The sequence below is a fragment of the Excalfactoria chinensis genome, chromosome 21 (assembly GCF_039878825.1).
Source record: "Excalfactoria chinensis isolate bCotChi1 chromosome 21, bCotChi1.hap2, whole genome shotgun sequence".
NCBI lineage: Eukaryota > Metazoa > Chordata > Aves > Galliformes > Phasianidae > Excalfactoria > Excalfactoria chinensis.
The window spans coordinates 4,480,499-4,506,690 of record NC_092845.1 but is presented as its reverse complement, the minus strand read 5'-3'; the positions used below and the strand labels follow the sequence as shown (position 1 = coordinate 4,506,690).

The 26,192-nt window shown below is 52.8% G+C and overlaps 2 protein-coding genes across 3 annotated transcripts in view; both read right to left on the bottom strand.

The window, feature by feature from the left end:
• Positions 1-9,136, bottom strand: part of ZBTB44 (zinc finger and BTB domain containing 44) — a 31,020-nt gene extending 21,884 nt beyond the window's left edge. Inside the window, exons 1-2 of one of the 2 annotated variants that reach the window (XM_072354885.1) lie at positions 8,845-9,136; positions 444-546 (exon numbers count right to left, since the gene is read on the bottom strand). The gene's annotated coding sequence lies outside the window, so the exon portion shown is untranslated. The remainder of the gene's footprint in view (positions 1-443; positions 547-8,844) is intronic. The other variant, XM_072354887.1, reaches the window with a different exon arrangement.
• Positions 9,137-10,631: 1,495 nt separating this feature from the next.
• Positions 10,632-23,574, bottom strand: ADAMTS8 (ADAM metallopeptidase with thrombospondin type 1 motif 8). The gene is made up of 9 exons (XM_072354759.1): positions 22,877-23,574; positions 18,771-19,010; positions 18,449-18,581; positions 18,002-18,169; positions 17,387-17,685; positions 16,511-16,694; positions 16,117-16,289; positions 15,851-16,026; positions 10,632-14,141 (listed from the first exon to the last, which is right to left on the bottom strand). The coding sequence occupies exons 1-9, from the start codon at positions 23,486-23,488 to the stop codon at positions 13,409-13,411; spliced, it is 2,718 nt and encodes a 905-aa protein (XP_072210860.1). The 5' UTR covers positions 23,489-23,574; the 3' UTR covers positions 10,632-13,408.
• Positions 23,575-26,192: the final 2,618 nt, after the last annotated feature.

Below are 26,192 nucleotides of genomic sequence, written 5' to 3'. Positions count from 1 at the left end.
GTAATGAAAAACAAGGGAATGTGTCCATCGCTTTAATCCTAAGCAATTTAGAATACTAAACCAGCACAGAACATATCACAGAGCTGCCATGCTTGTAACATGAGGTCATGAAGAAGGCCATAAGTCATTAGTTAAATCATTATTTTTCAGGAGCTGCTGTTTGTACACAATGTGAAGCACAATGTATCTTTATTTTTCCCTCCCAATTAGTCATTTGCGTGTAAGTCAATAAATCAAACATAGAAAAATCAGCATTCCTGTACTGACAACACGGCAGGAGACATTAGATAAGAAGTTTGGGAATTGGCTGATAGGAAGATATACTTCAGTCTGAGCAGCATCATACAGTAGAAGCCAGCACGTGGCAGAGAGGATGGAAATTCATGCAACAGAAGTGCCTCCATATTTCCCAGTGATGACACTGAACAAGACAAGGAACTTACCAATTTGGAGGACACATCTTCCAGAGTACCCTTGGCACAGTGTCTGTTTGAAAGCCCCAAGCATGTTCTGGAAGGCAGAAAGGAGCTCCTCCAAGCCCTGCATCTAGCAGAATCAAGAAGTCACCTGCCTGAAGACAACAGGCTACAGATGCCAAGGCCAAAATCATTAAATTTACCAGCAGCCACATACTTGCAACAGACACTTGTGCAGCTAATGAGTTCCACATGGAAGTGACACTTCTGGATTTACTTTCATCCCTTACCATCTCATATATGTGGCCTACACAGCTTTCTTCTGACCCTCAAGCTGGCAAGAGAATTCAGTCTCACTGTAAACCTTTCTGCTGCAGAAACCACACTGCTGATGTCTTTGCAGCTGACAAACTTATGCCTGTCATGAGACAGCTTCACATCACACAACCAATTCACAGATAAATGGGAAATTGTTAACTGTAGAAGGTGTCACAGCATTGGAATTCAGGTCATACAGAGTGAAACTTAACCTGCCAAATGGTTTCGGTCCCATTGGCTTTGGGCAATGGAAATTAATCTGCACAGCACTGTAAATGGCCACGGTCAAGACCAAACCCCTCGGACTGATGGGAGAAGCTGAAAGCTGACAGCAGTTTGTAGCCAAAAAAGCTTGGGAACTATTGACAGGCAATTGAGAGCTCTGTACCGGGTGTGCTAGATGACTACAACCAGATTAAAGCATAGCTACAAGTCCTGGCCTAGATAAAACGGTAAGATTAAAGCTCATGTTGTAGGTGTGTAAAATGTTACCACTCCTTTCAGTCCAAGTCAACCTAAAAATGTTTCCATTAGACACCGCTGTGATTACAAACATACAAACTGATACTTTAATCCTCAAGAAAAGGTGTTAGCGGAGTGGGAGAAGAGACACAACTGCTCCGAGATTGTCTCATTGTGTGGCACGCACCTGCCAGAAATCTTGGCAACACTAACACAGTGTGAACATAATCCCTCAAATATTTAGTGCTGAAGATCTGGTTATTTAAACATACAAAGATGTTTCCGTCTCTCAAGGATCAGCAGCGTTACATGATTAAGTGTTTGTATAAAGCTGCAGAAACCTGGCTGAATGAAAATAACCTGAAGGAACGAAGAATGAGAAACAAGTGAGACAACACCTGTGTTTACTGAGGCAAAGTGTGTCATACCCGCTTGATAATGTATTTTTCAGAGGAAGGGGAACACCGCGTATGATGTGGACTACATTAAAATGTTTGAATAAAGTGACAAGCAGAGCTATGAGCAAAAACAGGGAGATGAACAAACTACAAGTTCGCTAAGGAGCCCGTTAAAAAAAGAATTAATCCATATACTTGGAATAGCAGGTTAAAGGATTTACCTGCAAAGTGCCACAAATTGTCTTTAGCAATAAGCTGAGCGTGTCTGCAGACACTCAAAAACACACTGATGAAAAGCCTAAGATTCATCAGCACAAAGCATGAAAACATATGACTGATAACTGGAGCACTAGAAATAGAATGAAGTTCAATGTAAATCCAGCAGTATGGAATTAAAACAACTTCATGACACGCATGGAACCTAGAAACAGATGAGCTATAACCTAGAAGCTAATCAGTTAACAATGACTTTGGAGAAAGCTCCATAGTATTTAACTAAACTGAACAGCTAACAGAAAGGCCCCCAAATAACCAGACTGATAATATCTTTTGTCAGGTGTTTGCCAGGATTATTTTAACCCACAAAAGGTTCTGAGGAGGTTTTTCAGTGTCTTTGCTCTCTGCACATCTGCTCCTTACCTTGCCTGTAAGGGAAGAGAGGTGCAGGTCTTCACAGAGCACTTACCTCGAGCAGACAACATTTCAGACAGGAACACTCACTAGGCAGAGCCAACAGGGCATCCATTAAGTGCACTGATCAGCAAGACAGTTCTTAACCTCAGGAGCTAATTAAAAGGGATTACGATAGTCAGGGCAGTGCTGCAGTGCAGGCCACGAACAACGTGTTGATCTGCTGACACTAAGTTCTTTTTTACGCAAGACTTAAAAGACACTCCATAAAACATTTACAGATACACACAGAAGATAGACGGTGCTTTCTTAAGCCACACTGTACCTTACAATATCACCAAAGCTTGCAGGTCCCTGACGTGCAGCTGAACTCTGACAGATGTACCAGGTGAGAAAGCACAGGAACTGCAGGACAGCCGAGCACGAAGGGCGAAGAGCTTCAGGAATACAATCAGTGCAACGTGCTGATGGCTGCTCCTAACACGCAAGAAACACCACCCGTTTCCATAGCCTGCATCTTCCCCCCAGTCTCCTTTTCCCTAACAGCAACAGTTCTCCAAAGAACAGAATGTTACCGTTCACTACTTCAAAGGACCCCTATTTAACTTGTTGCCTTTTTGAAGCTGCAGCGCAAAGTATAAACTTTATGTGCCTAATACAGCTTTCACATGGTTGAATAAGCAAACCAGACAAATGCCACTTTCCCCGGCCTCCAGCACTTTGAACTTCTCGTTGTAGGAATCTCACATTAGTGTTCCATGTAACACATAACAGTGACTTTTCAGACCGTGGTTAAAACCGAGGCTCATTTAATAATACGAGCACTAACTGCTAAGAGGCCTTACGACATATGGAATTATATCTTCATAATAAAAATTAATGTGCAAATTTCATTAGATGGAATGTATTGCGATAATTCACAATAGATTCACTGCCCTGCAACCGCTTTTTCACCAGTTCTCTAAAAAAAGCACACAACCAAACTGTTCGATGGCAAGTTTAGCAGTGCCTTGTCCTGAAAGCACGTGCCACAGATGTTCGGATAATGCACACGAGCTGGTTGTTGTTGCTTGTAGTTTAGTAAACAGACGAACCCAAACCAAACAAGTGAAACACCCGTGTTCTTCCAACACCAACCAGGCATTGGGGCAGCTCGGGAATCAGTGCCCAAGACCAGCACACATTCTGCTTCCCCACAAGCACCACTGAATGGCATAGGACACTGAAGACTGCCTGCCCCACACACCAGGACCCACTCCTACATTTCAGGCCCTTTAGAGCACACCGGGCAGGAGGTTCTGGTTTGAACAATCCCTCCAACCTGCAGGACTAATAGGTGCAAACACATGAAATAAAAGAACACAAGTTCAACGTAACATTTTGTTTATTTTAAGTGCTGCAAGCTGCCAGAAACCATCCATAAAGCACTTTTATTTGTCACAAGGCAGCAACATTCTAGTTTAATAGCAGAAAGCTATTTTTTCCTTCCTCTGCCATGGCTACCTATGGCACTTCAGTCTGCTTTCAGAAGCCCCGCAAGAATTATCAACAAGTTCTGAAAAATACACATCAAAGCTCAGCCCAACCTCCCTCCCAAATTACTAACAAAAGCAAAAATCTCCAAGCCCTTTTCTGGGGGAACCACATGAAAGAAACAGGAAGAAATATGGCCTGGTTGGCGTGCCTGCTTGCCAGAATATCCTAATACAGCTGAAGGTTTTCTTGGTAGCACTACTGCATTAAGATCCATGAAAGAGTCAGAAGGGAAAATACAGATCTGGGCTTCCTCACGCACGTGTACGCCTATTTACTGAGCCCAGCCAAGTCTGCCTGCATGTGTTCAAAGAGAGAAAAGGGCACACGAGGCATGTTTCCAGACAGAAGGGAGTCAACTGCAGAGATCACTGGCCGGCATCACAGTGAAAGCCACACGTGGAAAATAAACCACTTCTTTGTTTCCCCCAAGAACAAAACAGGCCTATCTGGGCCCGTTGTGCCCCAAGAGCTGCCGACAGCAACAGCAGTTTGGCAGTGGAAGAGTTCCTCCTCCCAACACCCCCTGCTGTCACCCCAAGCAGTGTCTCCTACTTTGCTGTGTGCAAGGCTTTAATTTTTGTCACTTGGAAGTGACAAACCTCCTTTTAAAGAAACAAAGGCTGTAACTGCATATCACAATCATTAGGTTTGTGACAGCCAAATTTGGCTAAGTGCTAGTTTTCACTAGTTCTGCACAAAGCTCACCTGTCAACCGAGCTGTTGTTTCAAGTACTCAGTTTTATTACAATAAATGACAGCTTTCCTTCTCTAGCTTTTATTTCAGATTAGCAAGGAAGCGTTACACCTTAATGAAATACACAGTAACTACAACAGATGAATCTACCTGAAGCGCAACGCGAGCCTCCAACCTCCCCCCAGCATTCTAGCCCTGCGAATGGCAGCAGCACAAGGAGCTTGCACTGACCAGCAGCAGCATGGAGAGCCTGTGTAAGGAGCAAAGGGGAGACAGCGAGGTGAAGTCCCACATCACATCCAACCTCTCCACACCCCATCTCAAGGAGCAGAAGGCGTTGTGGATGCAGACTCCTGGAGAGCAGCCAGCCTGTCAGGTGCCCAGACACAGAAACAAACAGCCAGCTTTCCGACCAAGCGCCTATAAAGAATCCCGAGCAAGTTGAAGCAAAGCAAGGAATGTGATTGTGTCATCACCCTTTTAGCACTATGCATACCCTTTATTTTCCTAATGACTCAATTATGCAGGTAAAATTAAATGCCTGAAAGGAGTTCTTCCTGGCCCCCAAAACTAAAAAACCTGTGTGTTTATCCACAAGTCAGCTACTGCAGGAACAGCAACACTGCAAGCTTTCTCACTTTCTTACCTTGAATGGCCAAACCTGGACTGGGAAGGCCAAACACATGGCTCTAGAATCTAGAAGGTGCTCAATGAAATTACCATGCACAGGAAATATTTTTGCCCAAGTTGTGGAATTCATTGCATAGCATAAGGTAGAAGCTAAAGGTATAAACTGCTCAAGAGGTTCAGGCAAATCCACAGCTGACAAATACACCACCAGGCATCGTTACCCACAACTGCCTGCACAGCCCCTCTGGCTCAGGCCATCCCTGGCTGCTGGCAGACACCCGAGGAGCCATCAGTACATCAGCTGCCTGCTCTGCTTCTTTCCCCTAATGATTTACTTCTGGCCACTGTCACAGACCACATGCCAAGCTCCGCACACACACTCTGCAGACCTCATTACCCCATCATTCACATGTTCTGATAATCACATGAACAGGTTTATTTCCCCAGCTCTACAATGTAGTATATTAAAAAAACACTATCTGCAAATTAGGTACAGTTTAAGTCACTTCCTTCAGTTGACTAAATAGGAGAGAATTAAATGAAATTCCCAGCCTTCACAGTTCACCCTTTCCATCCATCCACACAAATGCCATCTTACCAGGTTGCAGTTCACTCCCTACCACCACCATTTCATTTCTGCACCTTCCACAGACATTTGTTTTCTTCCTGTGAAACCATTAGAAGAATCAATTGGAACTCCAAAGCAAGCTGAGAGTAATGGACTCCTGTGTTTACGTAGCAGTAAGTACACAACTATTTAATTGGATCTATTTGCTAAAAACTGCATCTTTCAAAGCAATAACAGCATCCACCACAGCAACAAGGAGCTGCCTTACAGATCTTATGTAAACCAACATTTCCAGTATTCTTTTCCTGCTTAAAACTGCCAAAATAGCAATCACTGACTACTGAAATAGTGCCACAGAAGGCACATCTCCCATCTAGTTGTACTCCTGAAATCGAACACTTTCTGAAAGGGAAGTAATTAAGTCGCTGCCCCTTTTCAGTGAGACAATTCCAAGACTGATGTCATAATTCAAGCGACAGACTGTGAACAGCTCTGCAACCGTAGCATTTAATTTAGAAGTCAGCACTTGACACATTGAAGTATTTGGAATTCCTGAAGTCTGGCTGTCTGCACGGTTGCATAATTTGAACAGGAATAACCTACTTACAACCAGGCAAGATAGAAGTATGTCAACAGACAATCCCTTCTACGTCAAGGGCCATCTCCTTCCTCATCACATACCGGCAGCAACAGCATCACTCACCGATCTGTCACGGTTCGGTTTTCTTCTTTCAGCTAGTGAACTACAATGCCTTCAAGAGCTGTTACATTTATCATCACATCTTCCTGTGGAAATATACCCAAACGTTCTCAAAGAGCATCGAGAAATAAGTTTACATGTGCAAACAGACTCCATCAGTGAAACGCCAGATGTGCAGAAACCAACACCAGTGCAAAGGACCCAAGGCCTCCTCTCTGCCAGCAGAGATCACACAAGCACCATCCATCTTACAGCAGGCATCACACATCCATTCAGAAGGACACAAACATAAAAGGCCTCCAGAAATAACGTTCGGGCACTTGTTCAGCTTCACACACACAGAGGAAGCTGTATTTTCTTTCACCCCTCCTAGCAAACAGCTGACCAGATGCTCAGCGCAGCAGACGTTTGCTACAGACACCACTGAAAGGAATCACCCTTTTAAAAAGTTGCCAGTTTATGATTAACCTCCTGTTGCAAAAAACATGGCAAGGGTTCAATTTCACTCGCTAACTACTTCTCTTACGTGCTACAGAAGAAACACACGAAGACACTCCTCCCCCTAAACTTGACACTCACAAAAAGAGGAATTCCCTCACCCTGTTAAGAAACAAGAACAACAACAAGAAACCCAACAGTATAAAACCTTCTGCGTGGGAAAACAAAAGCGATCCCTCCACCTCCCAGGTGAGCATCCACACAACCAGCATCCACCTGGGGAGACAAAAACAAGGGCTGGAAATTCCCTTCCCTTGGAAAGGGATCTCTTGGAGTGTTTCAATTAAGAGTTTCAGATTAAAACCAGCTGTTTAAACAGAAGAAGTCCCCAGGGAGACACACAGTATTAGAACTAGTTTCTGGTATAAACAGCTTTACATCAGTGGAAGTATTTATATTGGTAGAGCTATATGTAAGCTAGCAGGTTAACACTTCCTCAGCTCTTTCTTACACAGATTCACTCAGACCCAGGCAAGCTCAACAGGCACATCACGCCTTGGATCTGCATTACATGTGGATATCTAGATGCAACACGAGAGCTCAATGGCAGATGAGCAGCACATGTGAAATGCCCCACGAGACTCCTGGACACCAGCCTGTGCCAGCCAGCCATTCCCACCCAGTATCACCTTGCAGGGTTCACAGAGCAGTCCCACGTCACTCCATGTACAACAGCTTGCTGCTAGAAACCAGAGGTCAGCTCAGCAGGTGGGCTGGGTGACCTCCACCTAAAGAGAAGCCAGGAAAAAAAGAAGGGAGAGAACACGAGCAAACATGTAAATAGGAAAGCTGAGAAATTTCCCTCGTGATAATAGGGCAAACCTAGGACTTCGTGAAAGGAAAAGAGTGAATGCTAGAGACTTCTGGAAACACGTGAGCAAGATTCCTGACTGAATGGGAACAAGAGGTAGGCAAAAATCAGGAGACTTCCAAATTACACGTATGACTAGAGAAGAGAAACCCAGTGCAGTTTAGACCAGCTATGTCCAACTTGAAATCTGCAGATGCTTAGGGAACACGCATTGGACTTCCAAGTAGAAAAGCAACCTAAAGGCAGCCACAAATTGCAGGGCACAGCTGGGTGACCCCTCTGGCACACATAGCAAGGAGTACCACACATGGGAGCAGGCATCCAGCAGGTGCCATGAGGTGTCTATGGGAACAGATGGGATGCTAAAGGACAAAGAGCAGAAATCTCCTTCCTTGGGAACCTGCAGGAGAAATGCCTGCATCCAAAGGGCTGGGGGCAAAGCATTGAGGTGTGTGAACGCATGTGGAGTGCAGCAGCTCTTGGTCAATGGGATAACCAGCTCTTGGTGGACAGTCAATGGGATAACCACTGCAGAAGGCCTAACAGACCACCCCTCAGCAGCGGGTAACCCCACAGTGCAGGGAGATGGACGAGCTGCCTCGCAGATCTGGAGGAGGATGTGTGCTCCTCTATGGGGGTGGAAGAGCTCAGAGGCTTCAGGGGACAGGACAAAGCGGCTGTACTTCACGGGCTGCATCGGCGCAGCACACCTATGTCCGGACAGAAGCACAAGGGGCTCCGGAAGGCAGCAGGATCCCCGCTCAGGCAGTTCCTACACGAGGCTCCAGCAAACCCAAAGCAAACCCAAAGCAAACCCAAAGCAAACCTCTCCCCCTCCGCATCCCCATGTGCCAATGTTTACGTCGCTACGCGGCGGATCAGAACCCAAATCACGCGGCTCGCACGGCACGGTCTTAGCGCGGCGCACAGCTGAGCCCAGCCACCCCCCGCGGGTCGCGGCCCCGGCAGATGGGAAACGGCGGGGGGAGCCGAGGGGCGGCACAACAAAAGGCCGCGGGCTGCCGGCACCGCGCGGAGCCCACCCAGGGCCGGCCCCGAGGCTCCCACCGGCACGAGGGGTCGGCACGGAGGGTCCCCAGCGCGGCTTTCTCTCTCCCCCTCCCCTCCCGTACGCACACGGGCTCCCTCAGGGCCGCCCCGGGCCCGACCGCTCCGCCCTTACCTGCGGTCGCTGGGCCCGGCGGGCCGAGCCCCCTATCTCGGTGCTAGCCGGGCCATGGCGGAGGGAGGCGGAGGAGGAGCAGAGGCCGCTGCCACCGCCACCACCGCCACCGCCGCCGCCGCCGCCGCCTCCCCCTCGGGCGCGGAGCTGGCGGGGCGCTGAGGCGGGGGGAGGGCAGCCCCGTGTGCGGCCGTTGGCGGCGCTGCGGCTCGGCGGGAAGGGGGGAGGGGGGAAGGGGAGGGGCGGCGGCCGCGGGACGGCTCCGAACGAACGAGCTCCCGCGCGCCGCGCCGCCCGGCCGGGCACTTTGTTTGTGTCCCACAGTGCAGCGCGACGCGGGGGGCGGGGCCAAAGCGAGGGGCGGGGCCGACGGGAGCGCGCGTGCGCACTGAGCGGCGCGGCGGGAGAGGGGATGCTGAGCGCAGCGGGGGGTGCGGGGGGTGCGTGGGTTAGAGCGGTGCACGTGGGACACCGAGCGGGACCGTGCAGCTTCAGGTGCACCGAGAGCTCAGGATGTGCACGCGGGAGCATGCACTGATCAGGAGCGTGCACACAAAGCACCTCTGCGTGCATGGAGGGAGCAAGAATGCGTGCACCGGCCACCCCAGTGCATGCATGCATGGATAAACCAGGACTGTGCATGCATGCATGGATAAACCAGGACTGTGCATGCATACATGGATAAACCAGGACTGTGCATGCATGCATGGATAAACCAGGACTGTGCATGCATGCATGGATAAACCAGGACTGTGCATGCATGCCCTTCCCGGCGCTGTGCGTGCTGCACACCCCCGTTGCGTGCACATCCAGGGTTGTGCACGCTGCACGAGTGCATGCAAACCGTGCACACCGCGGGCTCTCATCCCACTGGGTGCACTGCAACTCAAATTGCAGCACAAAACGTATTTGAGAAGTAGCACGGAGCTCCCAGCTCCCTGCAATGCAAAGGAACCCCTGGGGCCGTTTCTGACTGTTTCTTGCAAAACCAGAGGGAGAACGGAACCCCGGTGGGCTGCAAGATTGCACTCACTGCTGCTTCAATTTCTTCTTTTCCTTCCCCTGGCTTTGCACTTGCACGGAGTTGCACGGTGAGCCCGGTGCATTGCTCTCTGCAGATTGCTTTGGTGACAAACTGGAGTGAAATAGCGTCAAGTGAAGCAAATAGTGTGTGTGAGTGTGTGTGCAAAGGTTGCTCTCACTCTTTTTTTTTCAGCTGACAAATAAGAGGTAATTTGCAAGGCAAGGAAGAATGCTCACCCTCCAAATTCTGCTCCAAAAAGCGCACAGCCGGGGGTGTATCATGTTTGCAAATGGAGCAAAGGAAAACATTACAGCCTTAAAGCGCTCTGCAAGAGCAGCTCCTGCAGAGCTCAGCCATCCGGCACGGCTTCCTTTGGGGCAACACTGCTCTTCCTGCTGCTGAAACCTTGGGGACTGGGAACATCTGACTTCGGGAGCGTGCAAGTCCAGCTCGGAGCGCACGCACAGGAACTGTCCCACCAGGAAGCCACCAGCACGCTGATTGCTACCGCTGCAAAAAGAAATGTGCTGCTGGCACAGCTTTGCTCGTTGCTTCCGCCTGTTTTGCAGCAGGAGGTCCCCGAGCACAGTGCTGGGGGCCCTGGGCAGGATGCAGCGGTGTCCATCGGTGTGACACATCCCAGGGTGCTGTATTGCTGCCCACGCTTTAGCACCTCAAAAACAAATTCACCCTTTGTTCAGCTGCTGGAAAGGGAACTAGAAAACAGCCTGAAAAAAGCATTAATAAAAGCCAAGAGGCGATAGGCAGGAAACCCTTTATTGAAGAGGTAAAGGCAGAGTCACAACCAGAGTTGACCTCAAACACAAAGATAAATTGAGAAAACGGTACTTTTCTCCCCTTGCAATGGAAGTCCCGAGCTCGGTTCTGGCCGGATCCATCCTGCAGCTGATGGGATCTGTGCACCCTGAGGGTGATACTGGGTGCTGCTGGGGCCATGCGAGGAGTGATGCTTTGGTGGAGGGACGTGGGAGCAGCACGGTCAAACACAGACAGTCTGGTTTTTTGTCTTACGTTTCTCCCCTTTTCAGACAGCTACTGTACAAAACCAACCAGAAATCTGTAATAAATACACAAGAGGCTCAGTACGTTGCTACAATCCTTCACTGAAGGGAAACATATATATACACATATATATCCTAATATATAACCTCTTTGATAAATCAGCATTAAGGCTACGTGTTGCTATGGGAAGGCAGCAGCAGACCCCGTGTCCCCAAGCAGGACCCACCAGCCCCCCCCCAAAAAAGCCCCAGAAGGCTCAAACTGAGCAATATTACTGCAGGGAGCCACCAGCCTGCCTTGGCCATGGGTGGGCGCCTGCAGCTGCGCTACAGCATTCCTCCTTTGGCATCCCAGGGGCAAAACAAAGGGCACAGCGTGGGGTCGGATGCAGCAGAGAGCTTTTTGCATAGGGGAAGCACTGCAGAGTGAATGTGAAAAGCTGGAGAGGCCTTTGCGGGCTGCAGAGCTCCTGTGCAGGGCTGATACACGCAGACGTTTTCCTTGGCACTGTCTTAGGCTGAAATATCTGCCCCATCCAAAATGGATGCTGCTTACGCCGCTGGAGAGGAAACACATGCTTGCCTTTGAGTTAAAACCCTCTCAGCTGCAAAGGGGAAAAGAAAACAACCCAGCAAGGCTACATGACTTTAGCATCCAGCTATTTGTTAGAGCGAGAGGCCTTAAATTCCTGGAGATTAATTAGCAGACAGAGAACATTGCCCGAAGGTAGGTCTGAACTGCAGCCCGAGCAGCTCTGGATCCAGACTGCACAGCTGGCTTTTGTTTTTGGCTTTTCTCAAAAAGAGCCCAGCCAAAATGCTCAGCCCCTGCAGTCCTTGGTTCTGCAGCCCTTGGCGTCACCCACAGAGGGGTCCATGTCCCTCCTAGGGGATGGATTTTACAGCTCTGCTTTGGCCAGAGCTCTTCTTCCAGCCCCATCTCAGACCTGCACAGTGGGCACAGCAGCGGGGAAGGGTCCAAGTGAATTTTGAAGTGACCTCCCTTGCTCCAAGCACAGTCTGCATCCCCTCTCCTAAACCTATATCCCATTCCAAAAGTCTGTGTCTCCTCCAAAAACCTGCATCTTTCTCCAGCATCTCCATCCCTCTCCAAAACGTGCATCCTTTCCAAAATCTGCATCCCTCTCATCCCTGCAGCTGCCCAGATTAACATCTCCATGCAGCAAATGACAGCAGAGCCTCCTTGCAGACAAGGCAAGCTCTCCGCTTGAAAAGCCTCCATCCTGCTGTAACAACAGGGACAAAAGTGATTCCCCCCAAGGCACAGTTTGCAATTTGGACCTGCTGTTTGGTCACCTCCGTGCTGGCTAAACAATTGCATCATGCTCAGCCCTTCTTACAAAAACTCCCTCCCATCTGCAATGGAGGATCGAGCAGCTCCTGGACCAACTGCAGCTCCATGAGGCAGCTTCATTTTGCAAACGGGGAAAGTCAGACCTAGCAAAAAATCACAAAACATCCTCCCACCGTGCGATGTCAGTGACAAAACATTTGCAAATTCCAGCTCTGCTCCCAAGGCTCCAGCTGCTGCCAGCACACATCCAGCGAGAGGCGATTGCTTCAAAAGGGGAGAGGTCAGCGAGTGAACAGCATCTGCAGCACGGCCAGAGCGTCTGGGCTGGGAGAGGAGCTGCAGCCCTGCGGGACTCCCTGTTGGAGCTTCCAGCCCCAGATGGAGCCAATGGCTGGGGTTGAGCATCCTCGTGTGCCCTGGGCTCGAGGGGTTGGGGCTGAGCAGTGGCACTGGTTGGGTCTCATCTCCAGAGTGAAAAGCACAGCTGGTAAACTGAGCGTGTGGCAGGCAGAGCCAAGAGGATGGGAGAGGGGATGTGGGCACAGCCAAATGTCTGCTCTGCAGGGGAGCAAGGACAGCAAGAGGAATTTCACAGCCAGAACGCTGCAGAGCTTTAATTAATCCTTGGGGCAACCCCGCAAGTGGGAACAGGGGTGGGATCAGTTTTATACTGGGGAAATGGAGGTAAGGAGATGCATGTTCCTGGGGGGACTGCAGCTCAGGGAGGAACAGCAGCTGCGGGGGATGTTTGGAGGCAGAGCTCTGGCACCTCCTAGGTTATAAATCCAGCAGAAGCCACCACGACCGCCTATAGCCCAGCCCTCGGCTCATTCCCTTCCAGCCACACGAGCCACTTATCTCCAGCTGCAAAACCACAGCCGATAAAATGCTCAACACACCCACACTGCTACATGGCAGGGACAGCGACCTGAGCTGCACAACAGCGCTTTTGCAAAGAAGCCCCAGTTTTACCATGCTCCACACCACCACCACCCACCCCATCCCTCCCGAACCCGCAGCCCCAGCCAGCCAAAAAGGAAAGAAAGGACACAAAGAAGAGATTCCTCCTTATCTTGCTGCCCTTATTCCCCCTCTGAGGTAGACGAACCGCTGGACTACCAGCAGCTCTCGTCCTCAAGCAAGCTTGCAGCATGGTGGCACCCAGTGGCCTGTGTCCCCAGCCCTGTGCCCCACTGTCCCCACTCAGCACTGCCGCAGCAGGCAGGTGGCAGTGGCTGGTGGTGGCCCTGGGGAGCTGCATTTCTCCGGGGCAATGACGGTGCCTGTGTAGTGGATGCAGGAAGCATTGCGTGTCCTCACACCCTCGCCACACGTCTGGGAGCACGGCGACCAAGGACCCATGCGCCAAAGAGGGCAGGGGATGTCACCACAAGGTTTGATATCCTCAGGCTTGAGGGCTCGGTCGCAGGTGGCTGAAGGTTGGCCTTCAACATCCCGGCACTCCACTGTCCGCCTCTGCCAGCCAGAGCCACAGGTCTTGGAGCACTCGGACCAGTCGCCCAGCACCCACTGCGAGGTGAGCATCGGGCGGATGACGTTGGCTGACTTCTTCTCTTTGTCCTTCTGCTTGCTGAAGGGGATGTCTTTAGGGATGAAGAAGGTGTACTTGACTTTGGGTGGGAAGACCTCGCTGGCGATGGTCAGCAGTTGGACGGTCAGGGGCTCTGGAAGCTGCCGGAAGCTCTGCAGCCTCTCCAAGGTCGTCATGGAGCCACTGTACTTGAGGATGGTGCCCTTAATGAGGATGTCCTGCTCCATGGCTGAGATGGCAAACTCGCCGTTCAGCAGGTACCTGCCCTCCAAGGTCCTCAGGGCCAGGTAGTTCCCATCGTGGCGCACCCCACGGTGGCTGCGCTGCTTGATGTCAATGTTGGTTGCCCCAGCTGGGATAGTGACGATGTCATTGTAGCCGTACCTGCATGGGGTGAGGGGACATGGTTATCTCCCTGGCCTTTCCAAGGGGGAACGTGGCTCTGAAGCCATCTCTCAGTACCCAAGAGCACTGCAGAACTGGAAATGCTGCAGTTGTGCCAGATGTGTGCTAGGCTGGAAGAGTTTACTAAATTAAACACACAAAATGAGCAATGCAATCAAACAAATCAGCACAGTTATCAGCCTTGGTAGGAAATTGTGTTTTTCCAGCTCCCCTTTGTTTGACAGGGCTGCAGTGTTTGGCATGAAAAACCAAAGTGGCTTTGTCGTTGCTGATGGCACAGGGGGACAGGCGAGCTGGGCGCTGCTGGCACTGCATGCTTTGGCCAGGTGTCACTGCTCGGTTCCAGTCAGGAGCCAAACAGTTAACAGTACAGCCACCTCTGATTGCATTGGTGCCAACTGGAAAGCCTTTCCTAGAAAACAGCAAGAAAGAGGGCAGCAAAAATACTGCTCACTGCAGGCGGGCATCGCTGCACCGGGCAACCCAGGCTCCTCTCAATTGGGTTGGCAGCCTCATCCTGATGCCAAAAGCTCCATTTGAGGATACTGTGCTGGAGGAGGTTTTTTCTGCAGAGCACGACCCTTGGGAACACTTTGCTTTCCCCTTGGCTCAGGGCTGTGTCCCCGCGTGCCCCCAGTGCTGCAATGCTGCCTGGTGACAGTGACAAAATGCCACCCTGGCACCCCGTCCCCCCACATGAATCACGTCATGGAGCTGGCAGGGGGCTCATGCATTCCCCAGGTTGATGCTGCAGTTGGGAATTATGGTCAGAGTATTTTGGAACAAAGCCTCAGGGTCAAAGCCTGCTCTCAGTCACCCTGGCCTCCATAACCCCGATCTTAATGGGATCTCTTCTTGGCTGTAGCTACCACGCTAATCTCTCTTTAGTCAACCACAAACAATTCATAGGAGAATGGAAGCTCCATTCATCTGGCTCCCTGGAAGGAAACCATTTAGGAAATCTAATTTGACTGAGTGAGTCACCTCGCCGCATGGAATTGGATGTGCCGGGCTTTGTTACTATCTGTTCAGCAAAAGCCTCTGCGGGATGCATTAACTCCAGCTCCATGACAAAGCAGCAAAGATTTTGGGCAACAGAAAGGGCTGCCCACATCCCGGGACCTCATGGAGCTGAGGGTTTTTGATATTCCTACTCAAGGGGAATAAGAGGGGGATGGTTTCCTGAGCATCGTGCTGGTTTGCAGCAGAGAGAAGCAGGAAAGGGTTTTGCTGCACAAGAGCAAAATGCACCACGTCAAACACGCAGCTCGCCCTTCTGCATCACGACACCTTTCAGAGCTGCGTCCTGAGCAGCACCGTGCAGACACAGCAGAGCAGCACAGTGGGGACGCGTGGGGTCGGTGCAGGGGAGCCCAGCTGTGGAAATGCTGCCTCTGCTCTTTGCTAAGCCCTGACTCGATCTCGTTTCCTTTGCGGCGAGCGTAGGAAGCGCTTACGCAGACGTTGGGCTTTGTGAACATCTGCCCAGCACCCCCAGGCTGCCTGCAGGCACGGAGCGAGCAAAGCTCCCCAGCCAGATGTTGCCGGGTCAGGAGCTCTGCAGAGCCAAAGCAAGCTTTTCCAATCACAGCCTCAAGAGGAACAAATGTCTCTGTGCTCCCTTCCTACAGCCTGATGCTGCTTTTCCCCCCGCCCATCTCCACAGACCGCTCTCCCCTGTGCCTTACTTGGATCGGTTGAGCGAGCCGGATATTTTCCTGCAGGTTGAGCCGTTGCCGCCGCACACCCCACACTTGTCCAGTTTCTTGGAGGACCCAACAATGTGGTCGCAACCAGCCTTGATGCACTGCCCGTGCACACAGATGGACAGGGTCTCCGGACCACACAGCGTCCCATCTATCACCTGGGGAGAGCGGACAGGGAGCATGGAATTTACAGGGATTTGCTGGGAATAAAGATGGACGTTGGGAACTGACGTTGTGAGATATCTTACTTTGGGCTCAAAGACTTTAAACTCATTCCTTCCCCTGGCTCGGCAGAAGAGCTTGCAGCGGTCCCGTGGGGACACCCCAGCGTACTTGGGGACCCACTCCAGCCGGTTCCCCTCCAGATCAGTGAAGTTGTAGCTGTTGTACTTCTCACACTGCTGTTCTCGAAAGCTCTTGCCTAAAAGGAAAGGCAAAAGAATGACCCACAAGCCTTGTGCTGCGAGTAAGGAGCTCTCCTCCTCCTCAGCGGAGATGTGGGAGAGACTTGAGGATGGTAGAAGCAGGCAGAGAGGAAGACGCTACTTGTACCCAGCAGACTGCAAGGCAACCACAGAGTGCAGGAACAAAAAGCACGGGGAGGGGGTGAACGTGCCTTTGGGAACAGCGAGGGGGGCTTACCGTCCTGCAGGCACTCATCGGTGTGGCACGACTGGTAGCGGGTGCGCTGACCCTCGCAGTAGCGGCCGCCGTGCTGGGGCCGGGGATGGTCACAGTGGCGGTGGGAGAACTGCACGCCGCCGCCGCACGTCCGTGAGCACGAACCCCATGGACTCCATGCACCCCAGCCTCCATCCACTGCCGGCTGCAAGAGGCCACAAGAGGCTGCGAGGGTGGAAATAGTGCAACCATTCCCCCCTCTGCTCCCAGATCCCCTCCCTGTGTCATGAACCGAGGCCCTGATCCAGCAAAGCACTTAAGTGCGTGCTTTGCGTGAAGCTACTGCCGGCGTGCATGGGCTCGTGTGCTGGAAGCCTGCAGTTTGCTGTCTGGTTCAGGAATTGCTGCTAATTCCTCCAGTAAAACAACACAAATAAATCAGTTTAATCAGAGTTAATTGCAGAACTGCTTGCTGCATCTAGGACAGGCCTGGTCCTATGATCTTTTATGAGCTCTGCCCTGATTTTGGCTGGGAAAGAGTTAATTTTCTTCTCAGTGATTGGTATGATGCCGTGTTTTGGATTTAGGAGAAGAACAATGTGGATGTGCTGCACAGAGCCAAGGACCTTTCACTCCTTGTGCTGCCCTGCCAGCAAAGGGGCCAGGGGGGGATGAGGAGCTGGGAGGGACAGAACTGAGACAGTTGACCCAAACCTGCCAAAGGGATGTCCCATACCATACAGCACCATGCTGATCAATAACAGTGAGGGGAGCTGGCTTGGGGGGGTCACCAGTGCTTGGGCATCAGTCAGCAGGTGGTAAACATATACATATATATAAGAATACACAAATATAGAGAGGTGCAACCCCATCCCTCCAGCCCCTGTCCTGCATTACCTGGGGCTGCAGCGCATCCTGTGGCAGGCAGGCTCCATCCCAGCACAGCCCACCGCCCATGCAGGGGGTGCCGTCAGCCCAGGGCAGGCTGCCATTCTTGGTGTGGCACAGCGGCTCCCCACTGCTGGTCCTACACCACAGCTGGGCACAGATATCCTCCTCCGTGGTGTTCGGACAGTGCTGGAAGTCTTTGCCAAAGATCTGCTGGCACTGCTGGTCCAAGCTGTACAGGGCCCCTTGGCCAGGCAGCTCCGAGGGCAGGGAGAGGGCTTGGGCTGGGGCATCAAGCAAGCAGTCACCTACAAGCAGCAGGGAAGGGCATGGATCAGGATGGAGGTACACCAGGGTTTGGTCCCATAGGTGACACCAAGATGTGATGGCTGCTCCATCCCTGGAGATATCCAAGGTCAGGCTGGACCAGGCACTGAGCATCTGATCAAGCTGTAGGTGTCTGGGAAGTTGGACCAGACCCCTTTCAACTCAAACAGTTCTAAGATGATGAGGGGACACAGAGTTCAGCCTGTGGTCTGACTGAACCCCCTTCACCCTCTAGAGATCATAAAGAGCCCAAACAATCAAGTAAAATGCTTTAAATTCTCCTGAGCTGAGCCTTACCATGCCCTCCATCCAGGAACTCAGTGAGGTACATGGCACTGCATGGGGACCAGGGCTGGCTCTTGTTCAGGTGGACGAAGAGTGGGGCCATCATATGGTGTTTGCCCAGGGGCCCAAAGAGCCGCTCGCAGGTCTTGGAGTCATCGTGGGGCATGCTGAGCACATGGCCTGTAGAGCAGGGAGCATCTCCTATTAGTTGTCAGCCTTTTCCCATCTCTGCAAACACTACTAGCTTCCAGAACAGAAGCAATCATAGACTCATAAAGGTTGGAATAGACCACTACGATCACTGAGTCCAACCATCAACCCACCACCACCGTGCCCACACTAAACCAAATCAAGCAAACTAGTTAGCAAGTCAGGACTGCAGAGGGTGATACCCAGAGCAGAGATGCTGACACTGGGATGAATAAAGAAGCAGAAAAGCTCCACAAGGGCACACATTACCCAGCTCGTGAGCCAGCGTGTAGGCAGCCTGCAGTCCCTCATCCTCGATCACCGAGCAGCTTTTGTTGCGGTCACACATGGTGCCAATATCTGCCACCCCCAGCGTGTCGCAGCCTTGATGCCCACAGAAATCCTGTTGGGAGGCAGCAACCAAGGAAGTTAAGGCAAACCAAAATTCCACATCCTAAATGCACTAAACTCCCGAATTGGCTTGATTTGTGCCAACTGGAAGCTCCATCCCTTGCAATAGGAGCTCTCCTCTCCTTCTGGGCTATCTCAAAACCCCATCTCCCCCAGCGTCCATCCCCAGGGACCCCCAGACCTGTCGGGTGAGCAGGATGGCAGTGTCGTAGTGCTCAGGGTGCCGGTCGCTTGGTGGGTTGAATCGCTGCTGCCAGCTGCAGAAGTTGCGTAGGGTGAGGCCACCGTTGTCCGACACCTCCGGCCCCGCTCCCTCCTCATCCACCACCAGCACCTTCACCACCACCAGGTTGATGGCATTCTTCAGGCTGGGGTGCTTGTAGATGCGAGCTGCCATGGACATCAGGGTCAGGACGTGGTTCTGCAAGAGGGGAGAAAGCTGGGGTGAAATCTCTACAAAGGGGTGTGGTGTACCTGCCATCTTATCTTATTTTTGTATGATCATAGAATCATTTATGTTGGAAAAGACCTTTAAGGTCATCAAGTCTGACTGTTAACCCACCTAATTTTACTAGGGAAGGAGAAATCAAACCCATTTATCGAGTCTACCACATCGAAACAGTCATACATCCACTTAGGCTGAATGACAACTAGGTGTTGCCATTCCCATATACAATGCTGTGCACCCCGTGCCTGCAGGAGCCATGGGCACAGCTGTGCCACTCCACTTTCTGCCCTCCAAACCCAGCACCACTGCTCTTTAAGGACAGTTCTGGGCCACACAGAGCAGCCCACAAGACCAAGCCACGTGTTGCCCCTTCTCCTGAATGGGGCTGCAACTGTGGGGCTTCCCACACCAAGGCTTTGCCCAGCAGCATCCTCCACTCAGCAGCCAAACAGCCGGCGATGACTTCATACATCAAATGCGCCAGCACCGTTCCGGCTGATGTAAACATCTTATCAGAGCATCGAAATTCCTCTCCTGCTTGGCACGCGTTAACAGACCCGCAGTCATGAGAAAAAAATGCACGATTACACAACAGTGAGTGTTGTGAAAGAGAAAGTGGCTTCTCTCGTCCCCAGACAGATCGCCCGCCCGTCTCGCTGCAGCACCAGCATTGCACTGTGCTGCTGGGAGCCCCGAGAGCTCCCAATTGAGATCAGGAGCACATCCCTGGAACCTTCCCATCAGCAGATGTCTTGCTTCAGCAAATGCAGCTGAAGCCTTCCTTGGGCTGCGACACAACAGCGGTCCCAGCGAGGCTGGTGGGAGCACAGCAGACTTTATTTAGACTGGCCAGCGCTCCACGACATGGCCCACATCCCAGCTAAAACATGCAACGAGTGTCATGGAGAAGTCACCGTGCAGATGGGGTCCCTGTGAGTGCAACCACTTGGAATCAAACAGTCATTAGGGCTGAAAAAGACCTCTGAGATACACAATCCCACCCCACTGTGCTCACTGCCCGCATCCATTGGTGCCACATCACCCTCTGGAGCTTCCATAGCCCCAGATGTGACTCTGCAGGGTCATGCCAAGCCAAGGAATTATCCCAGCAGTGGGAATGGGGAGCTCAGAAAACACCCACCCACCTGCCCTTCATCTACAAAGCTCCAGAAAGAGCTGGAAGGATGGAAAGTGAACCAAACAAACAGCTATTTAGTGCAGATTAAAAGGTCAGATCCACTTGTTCCACCATCTGGTGTCTATTTATACCCATCTTCAGATCGAGTGGGATCCTGCAGTGTTTTGGGTGGCTGCTGCAGTGCTTTGGGGAGAGCAGCTGCACACCTGCATCTCCTTGCTGCGGCCAAGGGCTGGGAGCTGGGGCTGAACACGAGCCCTTTGGCCCCATGTTTAGGCTCAGCGATGAACAAATAAATAAGACAGAGCACAGAGAACCAAAGCAGTTGCTTACAACTCGCCAGCATTGAAGGATTTCACTTTCCAATACAGCCTCTTGCAAAATCCCTACTTACATGGGAGAAAACATGCTTAGACGCTATTACTGTGGTATGCACATGATGGTCCAACACCCATGCAGGAGGGCAGCAGGGTGCAGCTCCTTCTCAGCTCCCAGCAGGACCAACAGCAGGAGAGCCGCTGCGCCCAGCTTGGAGTGAAGCTGTGGGTTTGTTTGTTTGTTCATAAGGTCACCTTCTTGATTTCCCCTCCCTGGAAGCCAGAAGTTTTGCAAGGGGAAAAGAAACGCTGAGATTTCTGGAGCACAAAAAGACAGAAGGAAGAAAACACAGGGACAGATATGAAAGCTGCCCAGCTATTGGAAACAATGCACACAGACATCCCAGCCTGCTTTCCTGCCCCAAAATATCTGCTTGCAGCCCCCCCGGCTCGGATGCCCTGCAAAATCAGGGCCTTTGCCTCCAGGCCACACTGGCAGCAGGTCTGAGCATCACAGAGGTAGCAGCAGGACCCTGGCTGTGGTCAGCAATCCCACGTGCTGGTCCTAGAGAGAAGGGATTGCAACAACACTCCTAAAACCTCATAAATCTGCCTGCAAAAACCGCAGAAGTCAGGAGAGGAATCCCAGCTTAATCAGCCTGACCCAGTTTTGCTGTGCTCCCCCACGTGCCGGCCCTTTACAGCAGGGGTTGCAGATTCCTTGCTTGCAAGGAGAGCGGCCGGCAGCCATCCGTCTGCAGGGGGAGGCTTAGAGAACATCCCATCTGCACCCAAGAGATGAGAGAAATCCCACTGCAAGAATCCAGCCCCGCTGCCAACTGGCTGGGGATGCTGCAGGCACTTCCATAACTGTGCGCTGTTGTAGATGTCCCAGCATCGCTCTGCAGGTGCACAGCGAGGAAACAGCCCCTGCAGCACCTCCTGCCTCTGCTCCCAGTTCTCCCCAACCCCATTTCCTGCAATCCTCAGCCCTGATCCCAAATCTCAGCCCTGGTTTTGCTGCCACTTTGTAATTTCCTCCTGGTTGGAGTATCAGTTCTGCCTCCATCAAGCTCTTGTTATCTAAATTAAGTTAACAGCCGAGTTATAATGGCTCAATCCATGACACAGATTGATTAAAAATAAATCACTAATAGCATTTCCCTAATAAAAGAATGACATCGATTGTAATTTGCAATGCTTGAATGCACCTCATGGTGACTATCTTCTACTTGATCTCTTACAGCTTATGCAAGAAACTAACAGGGCATGCAAACAATGCTTGTGACCTTCAATAAATATTCAGTGATTTAAGAGTAGTTACGGGAAGAGAAGTCACAGCAGAAATATGAGGGGTGCTTTGGACTCAACATTCCCGCTGCCTGGGCATCTCCTCAACGTCACCAGCACTTGTTGGCTCCGCAGCCCCGGGTGCTACAAGGAGTAGCAAGCAGCTGTTCAGTCTCTGGAGTTGGGAGTTTCTCCTCTATGTTTGTGTTGCTGAGATCGAAATCTTAGGGGAGAAACCCATGTGATAAGAGCTGCCACATGACTGGGAAGGTTTTCACCCAAACCCTTCAATGTTACCACTCTGCCCATCCCAAGTGTTATCTCTGCAAGTTTCCTTCCAGCTGAGAAGCACTCAGGCAAGAGTTGGGGAAACTGAGGCACGGGCAGGCGGTCACCTCCCTGAAATCAGGGACCGGAGCTGCTCGCCACTGAGAGAACGCTTTGAACACGAGAAGCGCACAGCAGCACTGCGGGATCAGCCCTACCCTTCGCAGCGCTGCAGTCCCGCAGCCTCCGCTCGCCTGCAGCAGGTGGCTCGGGCTGCGATATGCACGGGCTGCCTGAGAGCACGGAGCTCAGCGCATCACTCGGCAGCGCGGCTCGACCCGACGGGAGGAATGGCTTTAAGAGCCTCTGTCCCTCCGCCGCGGGGACACGGGGTATAAGGGGGCATCGCTGTGCTGCTCCCCGGGGTGGATGCTGGGTTTGCAAAGGGTCCTCCAGACACCGAACCCCTCCTCGTGGCCTTTCCTCTGCGTATTAAGATCCCCTCCGGGAACCGAGTGGGGGCACGGCGAGATTGGGAGAAGGGACGGGAGAAAAAAAGAGGGAGGGGGACAGGAGGGAACAAACGCGATGGGGATTGAGGGACACAGGCAGGAGGTGACAGAGACAGTGGGGAAGGAGACAGAAGAGAACAAGGGGGGACAGATGCGGTGGGATCGGGGACGCGGACAAGAAAGGACTGGGACAACAGGAACGGATGGGGGAGAAAATCACCCCCGGAAGAATAGAATCAATGGGGAAAAAGTAAGCAGCGGAGCGACACGGGGGATGGGGACAGGAGGAGCCACGGGGCCAGCGGCAGCCCTTACCTCCACGTCCTCCCCGTAGAAGCGCACCATGGACGCATCGGCCACCAGCAGCGTCTCCACGTAGCGCGCCTCGGACACGAAGCGCCGGGCGCGGCGGAGCGGCCGCCCGGGAGCCGGAGCGGGTTCGGGCCGGGGCCGCGAGGGGGTCGGGGCCGGCGGGGCGGCGCGGCGCTGGAGGCGGTGCGGGCGGCGCCAGGGCGGGCCGGGAGCGGGCGGCCCGAGAGGCTGCAGCGAGTACGCCGCCCCGTCGAGCAGGAAGGCGGCGCGGAGCCCGGCACCGCAACGGCTGAGCACGGCGGGAGCGTCGGGACGCCCTTCGACGGTCCCGGCGTAGAAGCAGCCCCGCCGAGGAGCGGCCCGGCCCGGCGGCCGGCGGCCTCCCAAGCGCTGCAGGCGGAGGCGCGGGGCGAGGAAAGAGGCGTCGGGTCGGAGGCGCAGCACGACGGCGCGGCCGAAAGCGGCCAGGCGCAGCGCCAGCTGTCCCGGCGGAGCGGGCAGGCGGGCGGGCAGCAGCGGCTGCGCCTCCCGCGGCGGCGGAGGCAGCGCCCAGGCGTGGCACAGCAGCAGCAGGTGGAGCGGAGCCCGCCCGCCCAGCAGCGCCCGCCGCCCCATCCCGGCCCCGCCGGGCTCCCGGCCCTCCGCCCCGCGCTGCCTCCCCCGCAGCCTCCGCGCCGGCTGCGGAGCCCGCTGTATTTATACTTTCTCCCCCGGCTTTGACATAAGAGGTTTATTTTTGATCTCTCGCTGTTCTCCCCACTCCCCTCCCCTGCCAGCCAGAGGCCGGGGGAGGAGGAGAAGTGAAAGAGAGAAAAAAAAAGAAGAAGCAAGGGAAAAAAAAAAAAAAAAGAAAAGCACTTTTGGATGGGGTTTGAGGCCAATCAGGCGCCGGGAGCCCCGCCTGCCTCCAAGTGTCAACTTCAGCCTGTTACTCTCCCAGCATTAACCCCTTCAGAACAACCTCTGCCCGCCCGCTCGGGGTCCTGCCCCGGCCTGGGGTCCTGCTGCCGCTATCCCCCCACCACGAGAGGCATTGCCCCGTTATGAGCTCTCCCCCAGCTCCCCGGGTGTCCCTTCTGTGCTTCTCGAAAGCACGAGGCCTTTGCCATCTGCAGAGCATCTCTGTGCAGCCTGCGGGGCAGGAGGTGCCTGGGGAGCGCTGGCCCCGCGGTTCCCACGTCCTTTGCTCTGCCAGGGATGGAGCTGCGAGCCCCAGGGGAGCTCCAGAAGTGACAAACACGGAGGTTTCCGTGCCCCAACAGCTGGGTCCACATGGGCTTCCCTCGGGCTGGGACAAAGCAATGGGCTCGAGTGGCTAAATCAGACTGGTGGAAAATGCTTGGGAGAATAAAGCAATGCAGCCAGCTCCTGCTGTCCGTATGGAGGAAGCGTGACTTCATTAAAAACCCATCTCTGCCTCTTTCAGAACTGTTTTCTTTTCTCTATCTCCACATTCACATTGTCTTGCAGTCAGTATGAAGGTCTCAGACCAGGCAGAACTGTCCCTTGTACAGAGGTGACAATAGCTGGGAGATGGACAGATGCACGTTATCCCTGGCTGGGAACCTGCTTAGCACCAGGAACAACTCACTGTAATGGAGCAAGGGAAACTGCTGCTTGTATGGATTACTCCTTCTTTCCTCCTAAACTCTCCTTCCCCATTAGTTCATGAGATTCCTGGCCTCCCCGTGCAGCATGGAGACATCCCGGGATGTCCCTGCTGCAGTCCGGGGGTGGCACATCCCATCCTGCTCCATGTCCTCATTTCTGCTTATTTTCTTTTGTTTATTTGTTTTGGGTTTTTTTTGTCCTTAGCTTAATGCTAAAAAAGATCCAAATGGGTGAAGCAGCATCACAGCTTCCTGGGAATTCTGCTTTCCTGTAGCTGGGAAATTGCTCCTGGCCACAGCGGGCAGCGCTCCCTCTACACGGAGATGTATTTACATCTGTTTTGCTATTATTATCTCCACTTAAAAGCCACAGCCCTACCTATTAGTAAACAGAGGCTCCTAATAGCAGCACTCCCTGCGGCCAAGGCTCTGATTGCTTCTTGTCTTTTTAAAGTGTGGTTTTCTGCTGCTGTGGGAGGGGAAGGGAGGAAAGAAATACAACCTATGGTGTGCTTCAGTCTGGGACATCTCTGAGAGGCTGCATATCAAACGTGCTTCCCCAGCACCCGGCCTTGGCTGCTCTCCCCCAGCCGCCCGGCTGCAGCTGGAGGGGCTTTGTCATAGTTCAGATTTGTATTTAAAAACCAGCAGAAAAGCACAAATCGGGACCAGCAGCCAAAAAACGAGCCATGCCTCTGTCTCCTCCGGCCCCAAAGCTGCTTTAGGAGCCTGCTGACAGCCAGGCTTTGCTGCAGGAAGGCAGAGGGGTGCCCCTGTGCTGAACTAGGCCAGGTAAAGCTGCAGGCGATGCAGGGCACGTCTCTCCAACAGGATGCAATTTATTCCCTGCTTTCCTCTCTCATTGCCGCATCTTTGATCTCGGAGGACGTGGCTGCCTCTTTGCTCTGAGGCACCGCTGGTTTTCATTAGCAGCCCTCAGCACACGGTAGCTGGAATTCCTCGTGGCCGATATGAGCCTCATTGGGCTCGTTACAAGCTTGAAGGCAGTGAACCCACAGCTGGCTGTGACTCCTGCATGCAGAATGGGGCACCTCGACCCTTTCTGGGGTTTCACTCCTCAGACCCTCGCATGCTGGGTGTCCTTCACCCCACAGACAAACGCTGGCTGTGGCTTTCATTTCTATAGGGCTGTCTGAGCATGTGAAAGCCATTAGTGTAGTCACTGTGATTTAAAGACTCTTTTGATCACGCAGCTTGCAAACGTCTCCCCCTCCGCATGTCCCCAGCCCATGCAGTTATTGTGCCCTTCTGTGTCTCCCCAGGCTCGTGCAGCCCAGCACCCATCTCCTGGGTGCTTTTGGGCACGGGGATGAGGCCCATCGTACAACCACGTTGTACCCTTTGGGGAATCTCTGCGGTGCTCTGCTGCGCCCTGGAGGTGCCAGCCTGCTGGGTCTGTCCATCCCGTTTGCTTTGCTTTCAGCCCTCATCCCAGTATGGGGCAAACGATGGGGAGAAAGCAGAGAGAGGAGCTCAGCCGTTCGCTGCAGAGCATTGCCGCTGGGTGTCAGTGCCGCCCCGCAGCTCGGGGAGCTCGCAGGGCAGAAGGACGCGCACCGACAACCATATTCCATTCGTTTTGCTCTTAAGGAAGCAGGTTGGAAGAAGTCTCGCTGGGAACATTCGTCTGGGCTTTAAATCAGGGTCCTGGGCTCATGTGCTGCCAGTCCATCCACAGGGAAATGCCT

Bases quoted from the DNA above. Each gene is read 5' to 3' on its own strand.
- ADAMTS8 (XM_072354759.1), bottom strand. From the start codon at position 23,488: ATGGGGCGGCGGGCGCTGCTGGGCGGGCGGGCTCCGCTCCACCTGCTG. The intron at 19,011-22,876 runs GTAAGGGCTGCC...CCCCTCTTGCAG, and splicing joins TCTACGGGGAGGACGTGGAG to AACCACGTCCTGACCCTGAT. The intron at 16,290-16,510 runs GTAAGCCCCCCT...CTTTCCTTTTAG, and splicing joins CGATGAGTGCCTGCAGGACG to GCAAGAGCTTTCGAGAACAG.